We start from the raw sequence: 26,466 nt of genomic DNA on the forward strand, positions 1-26,466 counted from the left end.
GGAATGCAGAACTGAAAAATACCATGTTTGGTCTATGTTCAGTCTTCTTTTTAAGACCTTTAATATTCTACTCCCCAGTTATTAAACTACTAGAAGAGATTTCTTTTTGGAAACTTGGGATTTGCTCCGATTAAGGAATCATGTGTTCTGTGTACCCATGTTCATAGTTGTAAGCACGCGTAGGTCGTTGCTCAGGCAGGGTTGCAGACCTCCCCTTTTTGTTTGTATGAATTACTCTGTGTTCTGTTTGTTCTTATTTTTTTTTTCCTTTTTAACATCTGTTTTTCCTTTCATCTCATCTTTCCCCAAAGATCCTTACCTTTCTTTACAGTTTTTCCATATGAGACAGTATTAACATTTATGTTCTGATTTGACATCTGTGTTTTCACTGTTGCCAGAGGGTGCCCGTATGCACCCAGTAAAAAACAAACACGTCGGTGTATAAATTCCGTCCATCTCTCAAGTCATTTGATTAGATTCCACCCCCTCCAGAATTCTTTCATTAAATTATGGCAACTTTCTATTTTCTGAAAATCAGTAGCATTCATGAACTGTTCATATAGGTTTATGATCAGATATAATCGTGTATTCTTGAATTGCTTCATGGATCTTGTCTCTTCAGTGAGATCTATAACTTCAGAGAGAGCAGAGACTGTGTCTTATATTTCTTGGGTACAGCACCCAGCACAGTTCTGTACAGATGCAGATGGTAGCCACTTTGTAAATAATTGTTGGATTGAATTGAATTGAAGAAACTCATAGACTTCATTTATTCTCAGCACTAGACTATTGTACATTTGTTCATTATGATTTCTGTCTCCTATTTGGCTATTTTATTTGTGGGGCTTCAAGGGAGGTCTCTACTTGAGATCAAGGAATCTGTGCTTTCTTATGAACTCGAATTCAATCACTTCTCCTTTATCAATAGGTTTCTTTCCCTCACTTCTTTCATCTTTCTTGAATACCTTACTGTCCTTTTCACCTCACCTACCCACTAATATAAATTTCATTTCAGCCTGCTCTCCTAGTTTTTGGAGATTTAATCTCTGGTCATTGCAAAATCAGGATTGACTTTATAGCAAGCACTATGACATACCACAGCCTTGCCAGTGCTGACTGCCTGCTATTTTTTGGCTTAAATTCTGCTTTCGCTTGAAGGATCAGAAACTTATTTTAGTTTCTGACATCCTTATTTTTGACAAAATGTGCTAGATAATGGAATTTTAGTTCTAACATGTGCCCCCTTTGTTGATGTTTATTAAATGTTGTCTAGGTGATTGTTGGAAACCCTGGTGGCGTGGTGGTTAAGTGCCACAGCTGCTAACCAAAGGTTCGGCAGTTCAGATCTGCCAGGCGCTCCTTGGAAACTCTATGGGGCAGTTCTACTCTGTCCTATAGGGTCGCTATGAGTCGGAATCGACTCGACGGCACTGGGTTTGGTTTTTTTGTTTTTTTTGTTTAGATGATTGTTTTCCCCAGCTCACCTTACCATCTCCACCCTAATACTCTCCACACCAATGTCTTTGTAGGACATTTTATATCCCTGAATATGCAGTAGTCATTTGTTCAAATGCTTACATTTCTGCCATTCCAGTTGATGGTGGTGGTTGGAGGCCAAGCCCCAAAGGCTATCCGAAGTGTGGAATGCTACGACTTTAAAGAAGAACGATGGCACCAAGTAGCAGAATTACCTTCCAGGAGGTGCAGGGCAGGTAAGCGTGATGCATTATGGTCAGTTCCCTACTGCAGGGCCTTTAGGAACTTCTCTTTCAGGTCTTATTTTATTTATTAAGGCTGTCTCTATTAGAAAGTATTGGTTAAAATAACTGTGTACTAGAGAAAAATGTAAAATAAAATTCAAACTCACAGAAAAAGACCAGACTTACTAGTCCCACAGAGACTGAAGAAACCCTGAGAGTATGGCCACCAAGCACCCTTTTAACTCAGTACTAAAGTCACTCCTGAGGTTCACCCTTCAGCTAAAGATTAAACAGGCCTTTTTTTTTTTTTTTTATAGAGCCAGCAAGAACACATATGAAGAATGTGCTTTGTAGTTCAATCGTGTATATGAGACTAATGGGCACACTAGCCCTAAAGCAAAGATGAGAAGACAGGAAGGGACAGGAAAACAGGACGAATGGAAACAGGGAACCTGGGTTGGCGAAGGGGAGAGTGTTGACACTTCTCAGGGTTGGCAGCCATTGTCATAAAACAATTTTTGTATTGACTGTTTAATGAAAAACTACTTTGCTCTCTAAACGTTCACCTAAAACACGATAAAAAAATTAAATATAAATAAATAAAACAAGGTAGCCTTTTTCATGAAGGGGTGGTTAGTCAAAAGCAAAAAGAAAAAATATTTTTAAACTACAACTTTGTAACTTTAAAGAACTTACATAAGTAACTTAGTTAAAAATACCTTTTATAGATAATTTTTAAAATAAAAATATTTTATTGCATGTCTTAAGTAAAATAATTCTCAAATATTTTACCTGAGATTTTCTAAACCACTTCACAGCAATGAGTTTTTTGGTTTAGGATAATTGCGTCAGATTACAAATGGAGGACAGCCACACAACACTAGGAATCATGGCCTAGCTAAGTTGACACACATTTTGGGGGGATACAGTTTAATCCATAACACATTTTTTCAAGCATTTGTTTTACAGATTTTTTTGACAGACCTTATTTAGTGAAAATGACAATCAGCAGAGGCAGTTGCAAACTCTTTGGATTCTTCCTGGGACCCAAACTTGGATCCATATTTCTTTGAGTTCCTATTTTTCATAGCAAAATGAGTTCTAAGTGTAATAGAACATTTCTGTGTATTAACATGTTAACATATCCAAGGTACATCATTCTTTAATAAGAGCTGTCCTCTTGTTTTGGTCCAGATGTGGTATGAGTTTACTAGTTTTTAATTGAAGGACATTAATTTTTTTGTTAATCTGAAACAATGCCGCAATGAATTTCTTTATACATACATCATTATGTACGTGTTCAAATATATGCGGGTATGTGTACTTAGAAAACCCTGGTGGTGTAAAGGTTAAGTGCTAACAGCTACTAACCAAAAGGTTGGCAGTTCAAATCCACCGGTTGCTCCTTGGAAACTCTACAGGGCAGTGTCGTATAGGGTTGCTATGAGTCAGAATCGACTTGTCAGCGACGGGTTTTTAGTTTTTTTTGGTGTGTACTTAAAACAGGATTCTTTTAAATTTTGCTAAATACATAGGTAACAAAACATTCGCCATTTCAACAATCTTCACATGTGCAATTCAGTGACATTAAACGTGTTGTTCAGCCATCACCGTTCCTGGATTTTCCCATCACTCTTGACAGGAGCAGCATCCCCTAAGTGCTAAAACAGAGGATTTTTATGACAATAAAAGTATTAATTTCAAAATCACCCCTACATCATTTTGCAGATATTACTTAATTATCTTTCTATTATTAAACCTTAAATTGAAGGTGAATTCCAAACAATTTAGGTCCTTTCGTTACAAGTTCTTAGAGAAATTGGCAAAACTGAATCAGTATGTCATATTTAAGTTTATTGAAATTCAAAGGTCACCTTTATGTAGTAAAATATTTTTTAAAATTAGAATAAAAAAGCAACCTCAAACTCGAAAAAAAATTTGTAACATTGGATTTATCTATTTAAAGGATATTCTAATTATTCCCAGTAACAGTAAAAGATAAGAATGCCAGTTTTCGCTACACTGTTGACAACATCTTGTAATTAAATAGTTTGAGCCTTACCAAGTTTGTAGGTAAAATAAGCTGTCTCATCTTGACCTTCTTTAATTGTGGGGAAAGTTGACACCTTCCTCTCTAAATTGTCAGTTCATGATTTTTGCCATTTTGGATTGTGTTGTTTCTTCAATTTGACAGATGTATTTACATAAAGTGTCTTAGGCTCTCTAGAGAAACAGAACCAGTTAGACAGGTAGTAGGTCGGTAGGTAGATACATAGATATTTTGAGGAATTGGCTCATGTGATAGGGTACTGGCAAGTCCAAAATTTGTAGGTCATGCAACAAGCTGGAAATTCTGTCAGTCTTGTATTCCAAGTCCAGAGGTCTGTAGGTAGAAGAGCAGAGGAGTTCTGTCAGAATGCCTGTTTATGGTCTGGAGGCAGAATTCTACCAAGGAAATTAAGGCCTTCAGTTGATTGAATGAGGCCCACCCACATTATGGAAAGTAGTCTGCTTTACTTTAGGCTAATGATTTAGATGGTAATCACATTTAACAATGTCATAGCAACATTTAGGTGAGTGACCAAACAACTGGGCACCATAGCCTAGCCAAGCTGACTCATAAAATTAACTATCACATTAAAGAAAGTAGCCTTTTGTTTATCATACCTGGTACGAATATCTGTGTTAATCTTTTGTTTGTATTAACTTTTTATACACACACACACTTTTGTTTTTTTACTTACGATGTTGAAATAATTTTAGACTTACAGAAGAGTTACAAAGATAGTACAAAGAGTTCTGGTACACTGTTTACCCAGCTTCACAGCTTCATTACATAACCTAACATTACATAATCTTAACATCTTAGCTAACTGTGGTACAATTACCAAAACTAAGAAATTAGCATTGGTACATTACAACTAACTAAACTACAGTGTTACTTGGATTTTACCAGCATTTCCATTAGTGTCCTTAATCTGTTCCAGGATCCTTTATTGCATTTAGTTCTCATTTCTTCTTAGCCTCTTCTGATCTATGGAAGTTCCCTAGTCTTTCCTTGTCTTTCATGACCTTGATTCTTTTGAAGAGTACTGATCAGGTAATTTGTGGAAGTGTCTGTCAATTTGAGCTTGTCTGATGTTTCATCAGGATTAAATTGAGGTGCTGGATTTTTGGAAGAAAAACCACAGAGGTAATGTTTCCTTTTTAGAGGATCATATCGGGGTATACGATAAGCAACATGATTGTTTCTGGTGATGCCAGCCTTGGTCACTTGGTTCCGGTGTTATTTGTCTGGTTTCTCCACTTTGTGACAAAGTTTTATCTTGAAAACATGAATTTTTACTGTTCTTTATAGTTGTAATTTTTATTTTCATACCTAAAATACTTGGACTTCATATTTTTTAATGGCTAGCTAGTTGTCCAACACCCTTTTTGACTAATCTGAAATGCTGCCTTTATCATATACTAAATTTCCACGTTTATTTGGTTTTGTTCTGAATTTCCTATTCCCTTCCATTGATTTGTCTTGCCTGTTAATGCATCAAAACAAAGCAGTTTTAATTACTATGTTTTATAATATTTTTTAATGCATGATAGGACTAGTTCCTTCCTCATCACTCCTTTTTAATCAGAATTTTCTTAGCTTCTCTGGAATAATTTAGGGCAAATTGTCGCATTTATAATACTAATACTCTCATTTAAGAATGAGTTATAGCTTTCCATTTATTCATGTCTTTTTTGCCCATGTTTAACATTTTCCTTATATGGTTTTATATGTTTCATGGCAAGTTTATTCTTAGACATTTTATCTTTATTGTTACTGTTGGAAATGCAATTTTTCAATATATTTACTAACTGGTTTCTTAATTCACATCTGATTCCTGAAACAATCTCCTTGTCATTGTGCTGTAAGTTACTAGACATGATTTATTCCAGAGTGTGCTGTTTGCTTACTGATTAACCATGAGTAAGTTTTGCCCTCTTTGTACCCTCATTCTCCCTCTCTCTCACCCTACTCCCCGTTTCCTTCAGATGAGCCCCATTACCCGTTGCTGTCAAGTTGATTCTGACTCATAGCGACCCTAAAGAACAGGGTAGAACTGCCCCATAGGGTTTCCAAGGAGAGCCTGGTGGATTCAAACTGCAGACCTTTTTGGTTAGTGGCCATAACTCTTAACCACTCACTACGCCACCAGGGTTTCCAGAGAGCTCTAATTGTATTATCATGGCCAACTACTTGAACTTCTAGGTACTCTAGGTCCCTAGTAACTTTTGGAGGTTATCACATTTCTTTTAGTTCAAACCCCCTCTCCAGTCAGAAAGGTGGGGAGAATGCTTACTTTGCAAATTGATTCATATTTCTCTTCTCTTTCACCTGAAATACCCTAATACTTTGTAAGCATATTATAATATTCCTAAGAGATTATAGTTTTTTGTTTTGTTTCTAGAGAAAGAAAAATGAAAATTGCTCTGGTTCATATTCCCACAGTGAACATTCCCAGTGTCACAGTTGATTTTTGAATACAGGATTTTTTTCACACTGAAGTATGCTTCCTGCTGTGTCACTGCTCACTGGTCCTCAAGCCCTTCTAGAAGACCTACCACATTCCCTGCCAGCAGGGGGCCCTCAGAAAATCTAGTGATTACAACAAGTGATTACCTTTGATAATTTGCTAGTCCACTGCTTACAGCTCTCTTCAGACTATCTGGATTTACCAGGAAGTAGCTTGAGTATTCATTTCCTGTTTGAACAAGGGATTGAAAAGTTATTCCTTTACCCTGATATGCAGCTTTCTACACAGCCAGCTTCGTTTGACTTCTGAAGGGTCTCAATAGCTCACAAAGGACTGAACATCCATATATTTTCATAGCCCAGGGGGATTTATAGCCCAGAGTGTAAGACATCAGGGAGAGGGGCTACATGTCTCACCTGAAGACATCCAAGTACAAACACCATGTAAAACATTGAGCTCGTCAAACACTTACTGCTGGTGGTTTCAGTTCTCTCTGCTGGAGTTCACAGACATAGGAGGCGCAGTGCCTGCCCTCAAGTAGTTTAATAATCTACCTGGGGCAGTGACATAAGCAGAGTGTTTATGTTCAGAATTAAAAACAATAGAAACTTGGACAGTTTAAAGCAGTGATATTGCAGACTATACAAGATTTAGTAACCTCAGGTGCACTATATAGGTGTTATTTGCTGTAGGGATTCAGGAGCTGGAAGGAATCCCTTCAGGCTAAAATGGCTCAGGTGAGGCCTCATAGAGAATGTGAAATTTGAGGGGGCTTGACAGTTCAAGAAAGCAGAGTGGATGTTGGGAGGCACTTCTCAGGTCAGTATAGTGGCATGAACAAAAGTTCAGAAAAGTGAAGTGATGGTTGAAACCCTGAGTCTAGCAATCTAATTTCCCATCCCGAGACCCTCTAGCTTCTCTTCAGCTCAGGTGTTTGCAGCCTTTTTCTTAAATGGCCAGGGAGTAAGTATTGTAGGCTTTATGGGCCATATGGTCTCTGTTGCAACTGCCAGATTCTGCTACAGCCATAGACAATATGTAAATGAAAGGGTGTGGCTGGTTCCAATAAAACTTTATTTATGGATGCTAAAGTTTGCATTTCATACAGTTTTTTACACGTTGTGAAATATTCTTTTGATTCTCATTCAACCATTTAAAAATTAAAAATAATTCACAGTTCATAGGCCATATATAAATAGAAACATATGAGTTTCATTTAAAAACATTCAATAGAAAATTCAAAATTGAAAGCCATGGAAGATTTCTGTAGATTCAAATAGTTAGAAAATATGGTCTCGTTTCTTAAGCTTGTAAATAAATATTTGAAAAGGCCAAGAGTCAAAATGGTACTCCAGGCTGTGACAGCATTTTTCCTCCAAGTTTTGCTTTTGTTATTCATTCAAATAACTTATGGTTATTATAAGTAATTTCACAAGTCAATTATTGTCACAGCAGGGTTCTCAGGAAGCAGTCACTCAGATGGAGTTTGGGTATGTTTATTAAAGATCAACAGCTAGTATTGTCCTTGGACTTGGGCAAATGGGACCCGTGCTGTTGCCTTGTGCCTCAGAGGTTCCCGTTTTTTGGAGTAACTTCTTGACATATTTAAGTCCTCCTTTGGTACCTGGGCATGCCTGGGGCTAGCAGTGCCATCTGCCAGGCAGGATGGTAGGCAGGGTGCCTCATCCCATTTCTCCTCTTTGAGTTACTCTTTGATCCACTGTTCTGTGTATGGATGCAACCAGATGCCCTGAGGACCTCCTGGACTCATGCCTATGAAATTTTTTTTCACAATCCCAGTGCCTGGGGCCTGGTTTCCGGAAGGTGGCCTGGTCAGAAGATTGCTCTTGCTTGCTGCTATGATATTTCTTCCAAGGGTTTACATGGTATTGGGCTACCAGAATGGTGCTGACACATTGATTTTGGCTGACTCTCCCTCACATTTACCGTAGGCTGATTCAGGGACCAGGTGTGGGCTTTCATCCACCTATCCATCCCCTCTCACCTGTCCACATTCTGCCTGCAATGCTGACTCCAATCTACAGCATCCAAGTATGTTCACCCTGCCACCTCCTCTGAAGGATTGGCATCGTGTTTTGGATAGTCCTCCAGGATGGCTGGACCTGTCTCCTCTGAGGGCTTGTGAGAACCTTTACCATGGTATTTTAAGAGCCATACAAAGAAATACAATTTAGTAGTTATGTATTGCAAATGAATAGCCTTTCTTAGGACCTATTCAATCAGGATCCTTTCAAGAGTAACTTACATTGACAACACCTGTGGACTTACTGGACCGCAGTCCTTAGATAGTGGTGGTAGTTCGGTGTCATATTTATATTGAAGCTCTGTGTTCATTTTACAGGGATGGTGTACATGGCTGGGCTTGTTTTTGCTGTTGGTGGCTTTAATGGGTCATTAAGAGTCCGCACTGTAGACTCCTATGACCCTGTGAAGGATCAGTGGACCAGTGTTGCTAACATGCGAGACCGGAGAAGCACTTTGGGAGCCGCTGTGTTAAATGGATTATTGTATGCTGTGGGAGGTTTTGATGGGAGTACAGGTAATTTCCTTTTCATTTTTTTTTTATACTGCTCTTAGCACTAACACAGTAACCACGCTTATGGAACAAATCGTGGCAAGATTAGGAGACATTTGACTATTTTAACAGGTATTATATTTAAACATAAGTTTTTAAATTGCATCAAGAATTCTTTAATGATGTAAGAGTCCAAATTATATACGTTTTCTTTCTTAACATCAATGTCAGTCATCTCACGAGTTTTAAAAAGCTGATAAATGTCAGTAGCTTGGGAGGAGCACTTTGGAAAAGAGGCTGTTCCTATTTACCATAAAATTGATATGTTTACGTTCCACCATTTTCTTCTTGTAATTTTAGCCCAATTTAACATACCTGAAGTATTTTCCTTTAATCAAATATGTATGTAAAAAAGAGCAATTAAACTTTTTAGAGGAGGAAATGAAGGGTGCTGTGCTTTATTTTAGGTCTGTCATCTGTGGAGGCATATAACATAAAGTCTAATGAGTGGTTTCATGTAGCACCAATGAACACAAGGAGGAGCAGTGTTGGCGTAGGGGTTGTTGGAGGTAGGTGCAGGCAGTCCTTGCAGGTGAACATTTCCAGGTACATATGTCTTCTTGATAGTTGGGAGTGGAGTGGGTTCTTCCAATAATCTAAACAGTAATGTTACAAGTGGGCAAGCAAACGATCATTTAAAAAAAGGAAACTAATAGTTGTCATGAAATGTTTTTAAAATTGGCTTACCCATATGAACTTACCTATCTATATAACTGATGGCGCAGTGGCTAAGTGCTCGACTGCTAATTGAAAAGGTGTGGTGATTCGAATCTACCAGCTGCTCTCTCTATCTGTGTGTGTGTCCTATTCAAGGCAGTCAGGTGATTTTAATATACTTGTATGTGAATAAATTAGATGACATATCTATACATACACATATATGTGTATATGTATGAAGAAGCGCTGTTTACATTTAAGGGATGGATTCCCACTTATTTATTTATATCCTACTTTGTCCTGAAATAGAATTTAAGGAAGGCTCTAAGTATTATTTTTTGGGGTGATTTTTATATTGGCTTGGCAAATGTTAGAGTTCCCACCTCCTCCTCACTATGGTTGTAGTTTCCTGTGCTCTTTTTTTTAACAGCTTTGTTGAGATATAATTCACGCAGCATAAAATTCACCTATTCAAAGTGTACAGTCTACTGGCTTTTAGTATGGCCACAGAGTTGTGCATCCATCACTGCAGTCAATTTCAAAATCAATTTCAAAATATTTTCATTATTCCAGAAATTAACCCTGGTTTCCTTAATGTCACTCTCCAGTTCCCCCATCCTTCCCAGCATAGGCAACTGCTAATCTACATTCTGTCTCTATGGATTTGCCTCTTTTGGACATTTCATATAAATAGAATTGTACGCTATGCAGTCCTTTGTGACTGGCTTCCTTCTCTCTGCTTAAGGTTCAAAGTTCACCCATGCTGTAGCATATTATCACTACTTCAGTTCTTTTTATTGCTGAATAATATTTCATTGTGTCCCTGTATTACTTTTTTTTTAATTTACTAAAATAACTTTGATACCTAAGTGTTTTCCAGAATGTTATTCACTTACCAAATTGTGTTATCCAAACATAAATGAATGTACTTCAGCTCTGTCACTCAGATTATTGATGAAAATGTAACTTAACACCATCATGTCTGCCCTGCAGCTCTTCGTAATACAACTCGTTCACGCCACCTGTCAGCATTAGTCAAGGTCTAAATACACGCCATAAAAATCAGTATCACTTCCAGAGGAAGATTTCTACCATGTAGGAAAATATATGACTATTTCCTGATTTGGAAAAATAGCTTCTTATGAATTTGGCTTTCTTTGTGATCCCATGTTTAGGTCTGCTGTATGCTGTCGGGGGTTATGATGGAGCTTCACGTCAGTGTCTCAGCACGGTAGAATGCTATAATGCTACAACAAACGAGTGGACCTATATAGCGGAAATGAGCACCAGACGGAGTGGAGCAGGTGAGTGTGAACCCCTTTTAGCGATTGCAGCAGGAAAGTGATCAGATCCTTAAAAAAGTGAAATGATTCCTTGGCATCGCTGTATTATCTGGAAATACGTGCTGATTTTAATGACAATTTTAAATGTGTGGAATTATGCAGGTAATGTTAGGTAGCTGTACTTAAATTTCACTTCATAAAATTTAATTTCTAAGCACTATATTAAAAGATTTCTTCTCTGTTTCACTAATACATTGTTTGGCATTCTTTTTCAATTTTTGGTGTTAGTGCTTACAGGGGAGCTTGTGTAATATCTTGGGTTCATCTTCATTTCTTTGAAATTTTGTGCTTTTAATACTGTTTTACTTTTTATCATTTTAAAACTTGTTTTTAGAAAGATTATATTGACGAACTTTATCCTTCTCTGTGTTCCACCTACATATTTTTATTTCATTTCACCAAAACCCAAACCAAACCCCTTGCGGCAGAGTCTGTTCCAACTCATAGAGACTATAGGAAGAATAGAACCGCCTCATAGGGTTTCCAAGGCTGTAATCTTTACAGAAGCAGACTGCCATTTCTTTCCCCCACAGAGCAGCTGGTGGGTTCCAGCCACTGACCTTTCGGTTAGCAGCCGACCACTTAACTACTGCGCCACCAGGGCTCCTTGTTTTGTTTGACAGGCCTCTTTTTTTTAGAATAATAGTTCTTATTGGGATTCCTGTTTGTCAGTTCTTTTCTTCTCTATTTCTTAAATTATGTGCCCCGATATTGACTTACTTTTATTATGAGTAATAATTTTGAAAGCTTTAGTTATAAGTGATATGAATACACCTTAATATGTTACAAATTTCTCGTCCCTTTTGCTGTACTACGGTTTGCTTGTTTGTGTTTTATAGGTGTTGGTGTGTTAAACAACTTATTGTATGCCGTAGGAGGTCATGATGGTCCTTTAGTACGAAAAAGTGTTGAAGTTTATGATCCCACCACCAATGGATGGAGGCAGGTAGCAGATATGAACATGTGTAGAAGAAATGCAGGTATCTGTCTAGTGAATTTTGTTTAAATTTACTGATCTGGCCTCCCTGTTAGACTTTGAGCTCTTTAAAGGTGGAAACTTGTAATAATTCTATGTAGTGAGCACCTAGCATAGTGACTACAATGTAACAGCCTTTTGGGACACTTCCGTTAACTTATAATTTCTACTGGGGACTACTTTTTATTGATGAATAGGGACTAATTAAGTAGGGTAAGAGTCCTCTTTATTTGATACTTGAAAATGTTCATTCTTACCACACACGTCTTTGAGTGCCTACCGTGCGCCATGTACTGGAGATCAGACATTGGTAAGCTGTGATCCCAGTTCTCAGGGAGTTTAGTTTACTTGAGTAAATATTGTACCAGGTTCAAAGCTAGCTATTACCTGAATCTGGACGAGGAAGCCTGAGGAAGGTAGCCCTAACTTAATACAGTTCAAGATCTGCAGAAAATGGAAGAACTAAAGCAACAACAAAATAATTTTAAGAAAGCAGAAGTCTTCGAGGTTAGGGAGCAAACTACTTGAAAAGAAGATCCATGGAAGGGAAAAAGAATTGGAAAATAGATTCACCATAGCTAGTTAGTCTTTCAGGAAATGCTAGTTGTCTTTAAAATGCCATGATCTTGACACCATTTCCCATCATCCGAAATACGTTCCTGATGATTCTCAAACTCACTGTGCACCATTGGATGATGTTGCAAGATGCAAGAAAAAATACTCTCTTGATTTCTCTTTAATGTAAATGTAGTGACTAAGTGATACTAAGTATGTGGAACCGCAAGAACTGTCAAAAGCAGAACAGAATTTATCACTAATTCTACATGATCTTGCATCTCATTTAGTCAGTTTTATTCGTAAGGTACTAAAAGCCTCTCAGCTGTAGGTAGGTCAGAACCATACTAGGACCTACAAATAATTGGCCGTAAGTGGAATAAGTGCGTGACTCCAGTACGTATTGAGTCAAGAAAGCAAAGGAATTTGTGCGTGTATATCCACTAAAAACCCACTGCCGTCAAGTCGATTCCGACTCACAGCGACCCTATAGGACAGGGTAGAACTGTGTGTGTATATATCCCTGAATTAAGAAACTCATTTACAACTTCAGCCTCATTAGTATTTTCCCAAAGATTGGAGTAATCTTATTTTTTTTTCTATGTATGTTCTAATCTTATCAAATCAAAATTAGCTTATCTCTTCTAACAAGGAGAACGCAAAAAACCCAGTGCTGTCGACTCGATTCCGACTCATAGCGACCCTATAGGACAGAGTAGAACTGCCCCATAGAGTTTCCAAGGAGCACCTGGAGGATTCAAACTGCTGACCCTTTGGTTAGCAGCTGTAGCACTTAAACACTACACCACCAGGGTTTCCAACCAGGAGAATAAGGAGATAATTTGTGTATGTGGAGCTATTGTTGTCTTGCTCTTTGAAAATATTGTGGGGAAGGGTGTTATTTAGGAAGGAACTTTCCCTAAGTCTCCATCGAAAAGTTATTTAATACTTTGATTGGAACAACAGTTAACTTTTTATTTAGGTAATCATCACGAAAGGAAGAAAATAAGAAAGCATGCTCTGTAGTTTGTTTTTTTCCTCAATAGACTTAGTATTTATATTTTGTATGTAAATAATGGAATTTGAATAATTCACTTCTATAATTTAAAACATACAGTATAATCCTATCCTGAACACCTTATTTTTGCTTTATTTATGTAAACTCATAAAAGAGTATTTTAAAAGTAAAACAAGCTTCAGGTAAGATCTATCCAGCTCTTCCTTTTTAATATCTTAGGATGAGGACCTCACACAAGTACATAAATTGGGAAGAAAAGGGGCAAAGCTGGCAAGGAGAGGAGGCTATGTGTTCAGCTTTGATTGGGGAAAGTGACCAGGTCCATATAAAGTTGAAATAGCAAGGAATCTACAGAATTTTGCAAAGGTGTGATAAACTGTGACATCAAATGTGTAGGAAAAATGAAGTAAATTTGGACTAGCTTATAATGCTTAGCACATCTATAACGGGTACTCAACATGTGTCTGATTGTGATGAACTAAACTGAGCTAAACACTATTTGCAGGAAGGTGCATCCTTTGGCAGAGTGATTTGGCTTTTTCCTCTTGCCTAAAAGGAATCCGGAGGTTATCAAGTGATTCGTAAATTTGAAGCCTTTTGACTATATATGTCATGTATTCAAAAGGATGTGCGGACTGCCTTCTTCCTTTGCAGTGGGACACTCTTACGTATGAGCCGCTAGTAGATCTAACTGGGAATGTCTTTTAGGATAACATAGTCCCCCTGCCAAAAAAAAAAAAAACCATTGCCACCTAGTCAATTTTGACCCAGAGTGATCCCATGTGATAGCATAGAACGGCCCAGTGGAGTTTCTAAGGCTGTAATCTTCACGAAACTAGACTGCCATGTTTTTCCTGTGGAGGAGCTGGTGGGTTCAAACTGACCTTTTGGTTAGCAGCCAAGTGCTTAACCACTGCGCCACCGGGGCTTATCTCCAAGCAGTTGTGTTTCGTCTGCCAGTGGGTTAAGATCAAGGCTTACATACACATATAAGCAACTACTTTGGGGAGGTGGTGTGGCAGCAATATCGAGCTCTTTTTTTCCCCAAGTATTTGAACTACTTTAAAGTGATAGGAGTTTGCTTCTTGTGAAGCAACTAGAATGTTGATTTCTTCACAGATTAAATTTGAGTAACATGGAGAAGATCCGCCCCATTTACACAGAAGAGAGTGTTATTGCTAGTACACTTTTAAATGCTATGTAGAGGTTTAGGCTTATTACTTTGTTAGTATGTTAAAAATCTACAAGCAACTGTGAATTATGTTAGCATATCGTCTGTGGATTTATCTAAAAACCAGCGTGTGGACGGTATTCTTCTGGACTCTTTGAAGCCCTCCAGTTACCTGCTCATAATAATGCTAAACCTACTTTTAGAATATTAAGTATGATGTAAACAAAATTAAATTGAAATAAGCAACTTTTGAAAAATGTCTACCTTTTCACTCACCAGTTTTCTAAAAATTTATGTAAAGAAAATAGTTGGATAAGTAAGCAAGGAAGTCTGCAGGGTGATCCTGTTCATTGCAACATCATTGATGAGAGAAAAAAAAAATAGAAAATAAATGTCCTTGAGTAAATATGATTGAATAAATTACTGTATTATACATTCAGTCATTAAAAATGATACAGATCTATATTTATTAACTTGGAGAGATGTCTCTGATACATTGGTGCAGGTGGGTGGGTAATAAAATAATGAGCAGAGTGAGCCACCTTGAATTGAAAAAAGAAGGATCAGAGTATATATACATAGAAAAAGAAGAAAAAAGTAGAGACGAAAATTTTAATGGAAGCTATTCTCAGTTGTATTGAATTACAGGTGATCTTTTTTTTCTTTATACTTTTCTAGACATTTGGAATTTTTATGAGAAATGAGTTATTTCTAGTATTCTAATAAATAGTATTGTTCCCCCCTTTTAAGGGAGATAAAATAGTTAACCATTCAGTATAATAATTAAAATTAAGAATAATTTTTACCTCCTGCTAGTAAATTCTTTTAGGGTTCCCACAAAGCTGACTTTGGAAAAATTACAAAACTTGTATAAAGTGAGGATGAAAATAATTCTAATCTATAAAATACGGTTATCACGAAGATTAAGTGAAATTATACTTACATAAAGCAACTATTGCTTAACAGATGCATGGTAGGAACTTAGAAGTGGTATTGGGCTTCCATGTATAAAAGGAAGTCTTTACATATTCACCATCTTCTTGCCTTTTTTCATGCTGATAAGTGCCTCTGGATCACTCACCAAACATGTACAGCGTATTTATATTCGTTAAAGTAATTGTTTTCTCTCTGTGATTTTTTTTTTAAAGGAGTTTGTGCAGTTAATGGTCTGTTATATGTAGTTGGAGGGGATGATGGCTCCTGTAACTTGGCATCAGTGGAATATTATAACCCAACAACTGATAAATGGACAGTCGTGTCATCTTGTATGAGCACAGGCAGAAGCTATGCAGGTAATACTTGTCTAATTTTCTTACAGTCTTCCAGTGTACCACAAAAAAGATTACGTCATTATGACTTTCATATTATGAAAATTTTTCTACTGTAAGAAGAAAGTCTTTTCTGAACATTTGTTTTATTCTTAAAATAATTAACATCAGATTTATATATCCCAAAATTAAGCACCAGTATCATTTGTCACTCTACAGTCATTTGTGTTCAAAATCCCAAATCTTTGTAATGCAAAATCATAGTGTAAAGTAAAATATGGCCAAAATCTGCTTGCAGTGGAGTGGAACTTACTATGTGGCAAGGCTTTAATTATTCAGAGGGCCGTGAAATGTGACCCCTGCTACAACCCCACGGCAGGGCTCCATGAGGCTGTGTTAGAGTGAGGCTACGGGATAACTTCTTTCTTAAGCACAGCACTGGTTGAATAATGTCACGTCTGGTCCATTCCCTTAGTAACAGAAATGATGGTACTCTTCAATACACATAAAAACTGGATTGTTGTGAAAAATTAGACATTAATGACGAGTCTTTAAAATCGTATGCTGCTTATTTATTATTTATGTTGCATTAAAAATTAGGATGTTTTAGTGACAAAATTGATGTAATAGTGGAGGGGAAAAAAATTATACTATTTAACCATCACTGTTGTTTATGCATCTTCCAAAACACCACCCAGTAGAAGAGCTATATATAGTAGGATCCCAGAATAGCAAGGCTCAATATTAGGTGAATTTTTTTAACAGCTTTACTGAGGTATAACTGACATAGAATAAACAGCATATGTTTAAAGCATGCAATCTGATTAATTTTGACGTATCTATATATCTCTGAAACCATCACCGCGATCAAAATAATGAACATATCCATCACCCCAAAAGTTTCCTTGTACCCCTTTGAGTGTTAGATGAATTTTGGTATTTCCTGAATAAAACTATTTTCCCTAGATTGTAACTACAGAGGGCAAAAGACTACTTCTGGATGAAATAGTAGTCCTGCTCCATAACAAAACAGATTCCGCTGTCGTTTCGATGAAAATGATAGTCCTATGAAGGTTAAATAAAGAGATTTTGAAACATTGTGGTTTGTTCAGTTCCTGTTGCTTTAGTAATAACAAAGAATTCAGTATTTTCTGGGAGATACAGAATGCTGCCTATGACTTGTGTTTTATTTTTTCATTTCTTTGTTCAGGGGTCACAGTTATTGATAAACCATTATGAGCCTGAAGGACATTTTCAGCGTATTCATACAGGAGAAAGAGTCTTCAGCAAGTATTTCAGAAGTGACTGAGAATCTAGCACTTCTCCACTTGTAGCTGCACTTTAAGTCTCAGCAGAGGATAAGATCGTCTGCCTTTATAGGCCTCGGATACTGAAGATTATTTTTGGTAGAAGCACCGTGTAGGCTTTTTCTGCAATGAGCAGCAGCTGACTGAATTTTAATAAGAAACCTGGACTGCAGCACTGACTCTGTAGTCTTTAGACAACAGTTGCTTCCTAAAGACTGGTTCTTACCAACCTTGAATGACTGTGGACTATTTTGTGAAGGAGAATAAAGTAATGTGTGTTCTTGTAAAATTAAATTTTATCTTTATTCCTTCTCCTGAAAACCTGTATACCCAAGAACCGAAAATCTTGGGACAGGTGTTAAAATCTATGTAAGTATACAAACTAATTGAGGGATAAAACTGTCTGCTTTTATAAAACATATTTGATTACATGAGTATCATAAATTGTGTGCATATAGTGTGTGTCTATATGCTTTCCTTTAAGTATGTTTGAAAAGATGTTTGAAACTTGATTATACTATTAATAATTGGCACAGTACTTGAATTATGCCAGTACTACATTGTAAAACAGAGTTGTATTTTTTGATATTTAACAATGCTTAACACTTTAAAATGCCACTTCTAAGGAATGAACATGGTGTAACACACTTGAATATGTGTGATGCCAAACTTTTTAGAATAAAATATAAATTATGCTTATTTATTATTTTGTTTAATCTTGGTCATGTTTTGGTGTGTATTTTTAATTTTTTTTTCTTCAAAGTGACACATTGGCATGAACATTACTTCAGGTTTTTGATGAATATATGAATGTGTGGAGTTCAGTTAATTTGCATGGTTTTAAGAATTTTTTCTGTGTGTACAAATTTAGCTGGTATTAAAGAAGAGAGAACTTTCTGAGTAGCCATGTGCATTGATCAGATGTAATTTCCCTGAGATCTTCAATTAATTCTCACTTTTAAAATGACCAGAACATGTCTTTCTTGAATTATCTTTGAATAAAAATTTGTATATTATTTGTTTCACAAACTTCTTGATTTTTATCTTTTTAATTTGCTGTCAAGAAAGTTACCTGGTTAGTTTTTCTGTTCTTTTGTAATATTTGTGTTTCCAGCTTCACAAATCTATAGTTTTAATTTGTTGCTGAAGGAACCTTTAAAACAAGGCTGTTAAATCAATAATTGAAATCACTGAAAATTTTTCTTTGAGAAAGGGGTTGAGGAAAAGTCTCCCAAGGGTCGATGAAACTCAAAGATTTTGTATTCCTTGGTCCGTAATATGGTTTGGCAGGACACCAAGAAAGATAAAACAGATAGCAATGAACTAAAAAGAAAGTCATAGAAAAAAATATCTACTCTATGCTGAGAGATAAATTTTGGTACCAGGTAAAGAGATCAAGGAAATATGGGAGAAAGAGGAGTGGGGTGAAGAGTCGATGTTCAGGACACAGAAAAGGCAGGATGTGATGGGGTATTCCAACTGTTCATCAGAAGAGGAATTTAAAAGGTTAAACACAGAACTGTACTTAATACTTAGTTCAACTTTCTGTTGTAAGTGGAAATACAAAGAATTTAATCAAAAAAGTGTTACAAAGAATGTGTGGCAGACACATGAGGCAGTTAGATGAATGAGTAAGGTCACCGTGAACCTTAACAAGAGGGACAACTCCCTCAAGAGGGTACTTCCCTAAGGAGCTGCTAGATGATTAAAACAAGTAAAAGAGCCAATCTGAGCAAAGGTGTGGAGGAAACACCAGCAGAAACTTCAAAGGACCTTCACCCTCAAATGGGGCACTTGTGCGAATCTGCACAATTTCTTTAATTGAAAGATGAAGTTAGTATATTATTAAACCCTCTGAACCCCTGTACACAGTAGTTTAGTGTTGAGAGACGGCGTGGCGTGAGATGAGGCTAGATAGGGATAAAAGTGGGTCAACTCTTGCCCGACCCGATCTCAGAGCTCACTGTTCTCACTGTCCAGCACAGTGACAGCAGCAACTGGAAGGTCTCTAGGCCCATGTGCTGGGTTAGGCCAGTGCCTTAACACCCACAGTGGAGCATGTTTAAGGGCTTTGAGGTCAGTGCTGTCACCTCCCAAATGTTGACATAGTTTTAGAAAAAAATAAGACTTTTAACAGCCCAGTTACATGGGTACTGGAAACCATGGTGAGGAGAAGAGTGCTGTGTAATTGGGGTGAGAGCCTCCAGTCTGGTGAATGCCAGTGGGAGGTGAGGGGGCACTGCTGTTTAATTGGTATGAATCTCCAGTCAGGTGAGTTTGGGTGGTAGATGAGGGAAGGGCTGTGATGTAATTGGTGTGAGAGAAATTCCAGTCAGTTGAATGCATGTGGGAGGTGAGAGGGGGACTGCTGGGTAGTTGGTGTGAGAGATCCTTCAGTCAGGTGAGTGTGGGATGACTGCTGTGTTCTTGGTATGAGAGGCTCTTGGTATGAGAGGCTGCCCAATCAGATGAGTGTGGGTGGCACATGATGGGGGGGACTGCTGTGAAATTGGTGTGAGAGTTTCCTGTCAGGTGAATGCAGGTGGGAGGTGAGAGGGTGGAGAACAGCTGTGTAATTGGTGTGAAACAGTCTCCAGTCAGGTTAGTATGGGTGAGAGGCAAAGGACGGGGTGGACTGTTGTGTAATTGGTATGAAAGAGTCTCCAATCAGGTTAGTAGAGGTGAGAGGTAGAGGGAGGGGGAACTGCTATGTAATTGGTGTGAGATATTCCCCAGTCAGGTTAGTGTGGGTAAGGGGGGCAGATGATAGATGGGAAAGAAATGGATGAAAAGAGCTAAAATGCTTAAGTAATGGAACTGGATCCTTTAAGAGTTTACAATCATCAGGAGAAGGGATATATTAGAAGGTAGTCACAGCACAGTGTGATAGAATCATGAAAGTTTTACAAAAACAAGCACTTCAGGGAAGATAAGGTCATTTTTCTATTTGCATTGGGGGGAGTGGGGTCGAGAAGGACCTCTGAGAGAAGGTTGCTGAAGGATGAATAAGAGTTGGGTCGAAGGACATGACCAGTGAGGGAAAGCTGTTTTCATTGTCAGAGATAGCTAAAGCAGCAGGAACAATGAGTGGTCAGATATTGTGAGAATATGAAGTGCAGAGTGACAAGTGGTGGGAAGTCTGGCAAGACCTTTTGTGCGTCCTGGAGGAGCTTAGTATTTAGGGGAAATGCCCCCACAGCTGTTTAGATAGATTCTGGCCTTTTTTCCTAGAGATAAGGTTTGAGAAATGCAAGGCAACTTCTGCAGATGAGGGAACTTGTGCAATCTGGACTTCATTGTTCTTCTTGTTAGGTGCTATTGAGTTGATTCCTACTCGTAGCGACCCTATACACAACAGAATGAAACAGTAGCTGGTCCAGTACCATTCTCACAATCACTGCTATGTTTGAGGCTATCTCACCGAGGGTCTTCCTCTCTTTCATTGAGCCTCTACCAAGCGTGATGGCTTTCTCCGGGTACTGGTCCCTCCTAATAATACGTCCAAAGTACCTGGGACAAAGTCTTGCCATCCTTAATTATAAGGAGCATTGTGTTTATCCTTCTTTCAAGACAGATTTGTTCATGCTTCTGGCAGTCCGCGGTATTTTTGGTATTGTGGCGCAGCACCATAATTCAGTCATAAATTATTGGGTCTTATTCACTGTCAAGTTTTTGTGTGCACATGACGCAATTGAAAATGCCATAACTTGGATCAGGCACACCTTAGTTTTTGTGGCTCTTAAGGTTGTGTGTCATCTTGGCTGGGCCACGATTCTCAGTATTTGGCCGTTACAATGTAGTTTGTCAGCCCTTAAAGGATATGGTCACTTCCATGATAAAATTTGATATAACGTAATCACCTCCATGATGGAATCTGCTGTGAGTAGCCAATCAGGTGAATGGGAGTTTTCTTGTAATGTGGCCTGCATCAAGTATAAGTGGACTTTCTGGCAAGGCTCGTGGGCTTTTGCTCACTTGATTCTGCAGCTGGCTCCTGTTCCTCTAACCTCCGGATCCTGGGACTTGGGCTAGCAGCTTATCTCCATTTTGCCTGCTAATATTGGGATTCATCTATCTTTGCAGCCTGTGAGCCAGAGCCCTGCTGTCTGACTTGCCGATCTTGAGTTTGCCAGCCTCTGACGCTACGTGGGCTACACGAGTCAGGAAAAGCCTTCGACCTGACCCCTACACTTGGGATGTTCCAGCCTCTAAACTGCGTGAACCACTTCTTTGATACAAATCTCTCTCTCTATGTATATATTTATATGCTTTACTGGTTTTGCTTCTCTGGAAAACACAACCTAAGACAGCCTTCAAAGTGACATCTTTGCTTTTTAACACGTTAAAGAGGTCCTTTGGAGCAGATTTGCTCAATGCAATACATAGTTTAATTTCATGGCTGCTGCTTCCATGGGCGTTGATTGTGGATCCACATAAATGAAATCCTTGACAACTTCAGTATTTTCTCTGTTTATCATGATGTTGCTTATTGGTCCAGTTGTGACAATTTCCATTTTCTTTATGTTGAGGTGTATTCCAAACTGAGGACTGTAATCTTTGATCTACACCAATAAGTGCTTTAAGTGCTCTTCGCTTTCTGCAAGCAAGGTTGTGTCAACTGTATATAGAAGACTGTTTGTGAGTCTTCCTCCAATCCTGATGCCACGTTCTTCTTCATATAGTCCACTTTCACGGATTATTTGCTCAGCATACAGATGAACAAATATGGTGAAAGGTTAAAACTCTCACATGCACACTTCTTGATTTTAAACCACACAACATCTCCTTGTTCTGTGTGAATGACTGCTCTTGTCTAATTATAGGTTCCCCATGAACACAATTCAGTGTTCTGGAATTCTCATTCTTCAAGATCTTATCCATAATTTTTTATGATCCCCATAATTGAATGCCTTTGCTTAGTGAACAAAATACAGGTAAACATCTTTCTGGTATCCTCTGCTTTCATCCAAGATCCTAAGATAAAATGCCAAAGCACAGACACTGGCTGACATACACAGAGAATCCACGAATAAGTAAATTTCTTATTTCTGAGGATCTGCTTAGCCAGAGTAGACTGTCCAGAGTTCTTCGATAGCTTCCAATGTATCAGATTGCACACGAAAGAGAAAACAAAAAGAAAATTCAAAGACTTTTTTTCCCTCTCTTCTGCTTTCCTTTTTAATTCCAATTTTTAACTTTGTTCAGTTGGCAACACTGTATCCCCTTTCTCCCTTGTTTATGGAGAGCAAACTTCTGCATGTTAATTCAACCAGATGTCTCTAAGTTGAATGAGAGTTCGAAGGCTTCTAATGGAGGAAGCAGAGATGGAGGGGTCATTCTTTGAACATCTCAGAACATTGTACCTGAGTTGACGAGGTAGATGACTAAAGAAGGCAGAAAGTATTTGGACAGGGGTTGAGAGGAGCAGCTGCTGAAACTTTTGGACATGTTGAGTTTGATACGCCTCTGAACTATTGAATTAGAGATGGCCCGTAGAGTTTTGGGTAATCAGAATCTGGAGTTTAGTAGAGAGGGTTGAAATAGAAATGGAGAGACATCAGCATATTTTTAAAACAGGAAAGTGGTTAAGATCACTCAAGGAAATCTGGAATAGTTAGAAGGAGGTACGGAAGGCACAGATGAGAAACTTTCCAGCCTCAATCCTCCAGTTTTCTCAAAATCTGTACCACAGACATACAGAATCAGAAAGTGCTGTATCCTTTCTCATTTCCTGGTTGAGTCTTTGAACCTACTGCCCCTCTACCTGAAACATTTACCCTAACCCTCCCACCCCAAACCATATTTTACCTCTCTCTTATCTGGTTACCTCTCCTTGCTTCAGGTCTCAATTTTGCTTGCATCCTCTAGTAACGTCTTCCTAGTCCTCTGTGTTCTCATTAAAAAAAAAAGAAAGAAACCATACCTACTGCCTTTGAGTCACTTCCGACTTACAGCACCCCTGTAGGACAGAGTAGAAGCACCTGGTGGATTTGAGCTGCAGACCTTTTGGTCAGCAGTCACGCTCTTAACTACTGTGCCACCAAGGCTCCTGTGTTCTCATCCCAGATACCCAGTGCCCTCGGGTCGATTCAGACTCAGCGACCCTATACGATGGAGTAGAACTGCCCCATAGAGTTTCCAAGGAGCGCCTGGCGGATTCAAACTGCCGACCCTTTGGTTAGCAGCCGTAGTACCCTATAAATCCCCCTGTAGTGTTTTTTATCACATGCTTTTAGTTTGGTTATTTCTTTGTATTATTCACTAGATTTATTATTTTGTGAAGGCAGGAGCGAAGGTAGCAGCCAGCACAGTGGCTGCACACAGTAAGAACAAATTAAATATTTGTCATAGTGGATACATGTGAATCTCAAGAACCAAGGGTGGAGAATATTTCCAGAAGAGAAGAATAAAATGTTGAGAAATTTTTCGGTCTTTCATGATTTTAGTAAAAGTAAATAGAGTACGGTGGTGAGAATAGAAATTAGATTGCAATTGCTAGAGGATAAGTGGAAAATGAGGCAATGAAGACATCCAATGTAGAATAGTCTTTCAGGAGGCTTAAATAAACTAAAAGCTTTATTACCCTCTGTTATGGATTTGGAAACCCTGGTGGCATAGTGGTTTAGAGCTACGGCTGCTAACCAAAAGGTTGGTAGTTCAAATTCACCAGGCGCTCCTTGAAAACTCTATGGGACAGTTATACTCTGTCCTAATGGGCCTTTATGAGTCGGAATCAACAGCAGTCGGTTTGTTTGTTTGCTTTTTTTTTGTTATGGATTGAATTGTGTCTGCTACCAATATGTGTTGCAAATCTTAACCTCTATGCCTGTGGTTATAATCCCATTGAGGAATGGGTTGTCTTTGTGACATTAACGAGACAAGATTAATAGAGGGTACATCTTAAATCAGTCTCTTTGGACGTATAACAGCAAGCAAAAGAAACAGAGACAGGGAAAGAGACATGCCAAGCCATATGAAGACTGGCCAGGAGCAGAAGCTCAAAGGAGCAAGGACCTTCCTCCAGGGCTGTCAGAGAAGGAAAGTCTTCCCCTGGGGCCGGCACACTGAATTCAGACTTCTAGCCCCCTAAACCATGAGACAATAAACTTACGTTTGTGAAAGCCACCTACTTGTATTTCTGTCATAGCGTCTCTAGATAACTAGACACCCTCTTACTGTAATATTTACTGCATGCTTATTTATTATTACAGTGTAGCATAATGGATGAGAGCATGGGCAGCCTCACTTATCATTTGCATAATTTTGGGTGAGTTGCTTAGTCTTGACTACACCCCAGTTTTGCATCTATAAAATGGGGGTAATAAAAGTGCCTCCTACCTCATGAAGGTGTGATAAGGGTTAAAGTTGTTAATATAGAGAGAAAATGTAAGTACTCTTAGAACACATTTCCTCTCATATACAAAGTGCTCAGTATTGTTACCTTCTTGTAGCCACTATGTGCCAGGTACTATGTTAAGCATGTCTCACACATTATCTCATGGACTCATTGGAAGAATTATTGTTATGTACATTTTGCAGATGATATAACTGAGGCTCAGAGAGGCAACATAACTTGGTCAATGTCACACAGCTAGTAAGTGGTATTGGTTCAGCATTGCCAAATTTGATAATGACTTCACCAAAACTGAGGATTGGGAAAGTTGTTTTATTTTGCAATTTAGAGGATCATTGAAGATATCTTGGTGTGGTGGGGAGTTCGATTGCATGTGGATGAGTGAGTTATGTGGTTGGGAGTTATACAGTCAGAGGCTTTGTAGATTTCTCCTTTGAGAAAGAAGCTGATTGGTTCAAAGAAATGGGATAGTGGCTGGAGGAAGAGGTAATTGAGGTTAGGGAAGCTTTTCTCAAGAAAGGAAGACTTGAGTGTGTTCTTAGACTTGAAGGGAGAGACTTGTGAAGAGGGAAAGATGAAAGAGAAAGAATAAGTGATGGACAATATCTTGATGACATAAGGTAAGATACGGGAGGACTGGTCAATCTTAGAGGAGAGGACAAAAGAGCAAAGCAGATTTTTGACGTGGAGTAGCATGTGACAGAAAACTATAGACTCCATGTTTTAAGTCGCTTGACAAAGAGTAGGACAGAAGAGTAATGATGCAAAGTCAATCCAGACACCTGAAGAAGTGGGCTAAGCTTCCCAGATGAGGGGCCATTGGGGAGGGTGCATTTTAAGCACTGCTAATGACTTTGCTGAGGCTTTAAAATATTTTTTTTAGAGTGGTCCATCATAATTCGTAAATTAGATAATTGCAGTGAACATTTTTAGAAAAGTGACATTATTTTTTTTTGTATTTGGTGACTCTTAAGTTTATTCAATAAGTCACTAAACGTGCTCGTTAAGAAAAATTAAAATGGTACAGAAGGTATAAAATGGAAAGTAAAAATTTTTCTCCCTAACCCTTCCCCTACACACAGGTGCACACACACACATACACAGACTCGCGTACACACACCTTTTAATCTCTTTTGTTAGCAGTTGCCACTCTAAATTGTTCCCTCTATGCCCTTCCTTACATTTTCCATTTGTGTGTGTGTCAGTACATACACACATGTAAGTGCATAAATAAAATACATATCCTTTTCACAAAAACTAAGTGGAGCTGTTGCTATACATATTATTCAGCAGCCTGCTATTTTACTTAACACTGTGTCTTAGACATCTTTATACATAGAACATACATTTTCTTCATTCTGTTAAATGGTTATATAAGTGTGTGTGGATGGACTTCCCCTAATTTAACTCCTTTCTTGTTGATAGGCTTGCTTATTTACGATTTGGTTTTCTTTTTTTTTTTTTCCAATTTTAAGCAGTGCTTCCTTTCATCTTAGCATGCTTCTTTGTAAACTAGAGAGAAAATTGCAGGGTCAAAGGGTATATTCATAATTGTGAATTTTTTCCTCCAATGTTACATAATTTATACTCCCACCAACAATATATGATGAAGCCTGTTTTCCCCCATGCTTACCAATTGGGTGTTGGGCACTTTTAAACTTCTAAAGATTTGCTACTCAGGTTACTTTTTAGGATGCATTTTCTTGTATAAAGTTGAATTTCTTACTTTTTAGTGACAATTTGCATTGATTGTTCTGTGAAATACCTGTGAATGACCTTTGTTGTGTTTTGCCTTTTTTCTCTAAACACACTTTGTAGCCTTTTGTCTTAAGCTTTTTGATGTATTTTTCCAGTTTGTCATTTGAGCTTTGGTTTTGTTTATGGTTGTCTTTTTATCCCCAGGTCGTCAGACCAGATCACACCCTTGCCCTCGTGTTAATTCCAACTCATAGCAACCCTATAGGACAGAGTAGAACTGCCCCATAGGGTTTCCAAGGAGTACCT

General features: G+C 38.2%; 1 protein-coding gene across 4 annotated transcripts in view; it reads left to right on the forward strand.

Annotated features, from left to right (window-relative positions):
* Window positions 1–18,084, forward strand: part of KLHL2 (kelch like family member 2) — a 126,545-nt gene extending 108,461 nt beyond the window's left edge. For all 4 annotated transcript variants that reach the window (XM_049863876.1, XM_049863878.1, XM_049863875.1 and 1 more), the window contains 7 exons: window positions 1,595–1,712; window positions 8,580–8,777; window positions 9,221–9,322; window positions 10,646–10,774; window positions 11,653–11,793; window positions 15,682–15,825; window positions 17,012–18,084. In XM_049863876.1, coding sequence (XP_049719833.1) covers window positions 1,595–1,712; window positions 8,580–8,777; window positions 9,221–9,322; window positions 10,646–10,774; window positions 11,653–11,793; window positions 15,682–15,825; window positions 17,012–17,040 — 861 coding nt within the window. In that variant the 3' untranslated portion in view covers window positions 17,041–18,084. The remainder of the gene's footprint in view (window positions 1–1,594; window positions 1,713–8,579; window positions 8,778–9,220; window positions 9,323–10,645; window positions 10,775–11,652; window positions 11,794–15,681; window positions 15,826–17,011) is intronic.
* The last annotated feature ends 8,382 nt before the right edge of the window (window positions 18,085–26,466 follow it).

The sequence above is a fragment of the Elephas maximus genome, chromosome 21, assembly GCF_024166365.1.
Source record: "Elephas maximus indicus isolate mEleMax1 chromosome 21, mEleMax1 primary haplotype, whole genome shotgun sequence".
In the NCBI taxonomy this organism is placed as follows: domain Eukaryota; kingdom Metazoa; phylum Chordata; class Mammalia; order Proboscidea; family Elephantidae; genus Elephas; species Elephas maximus.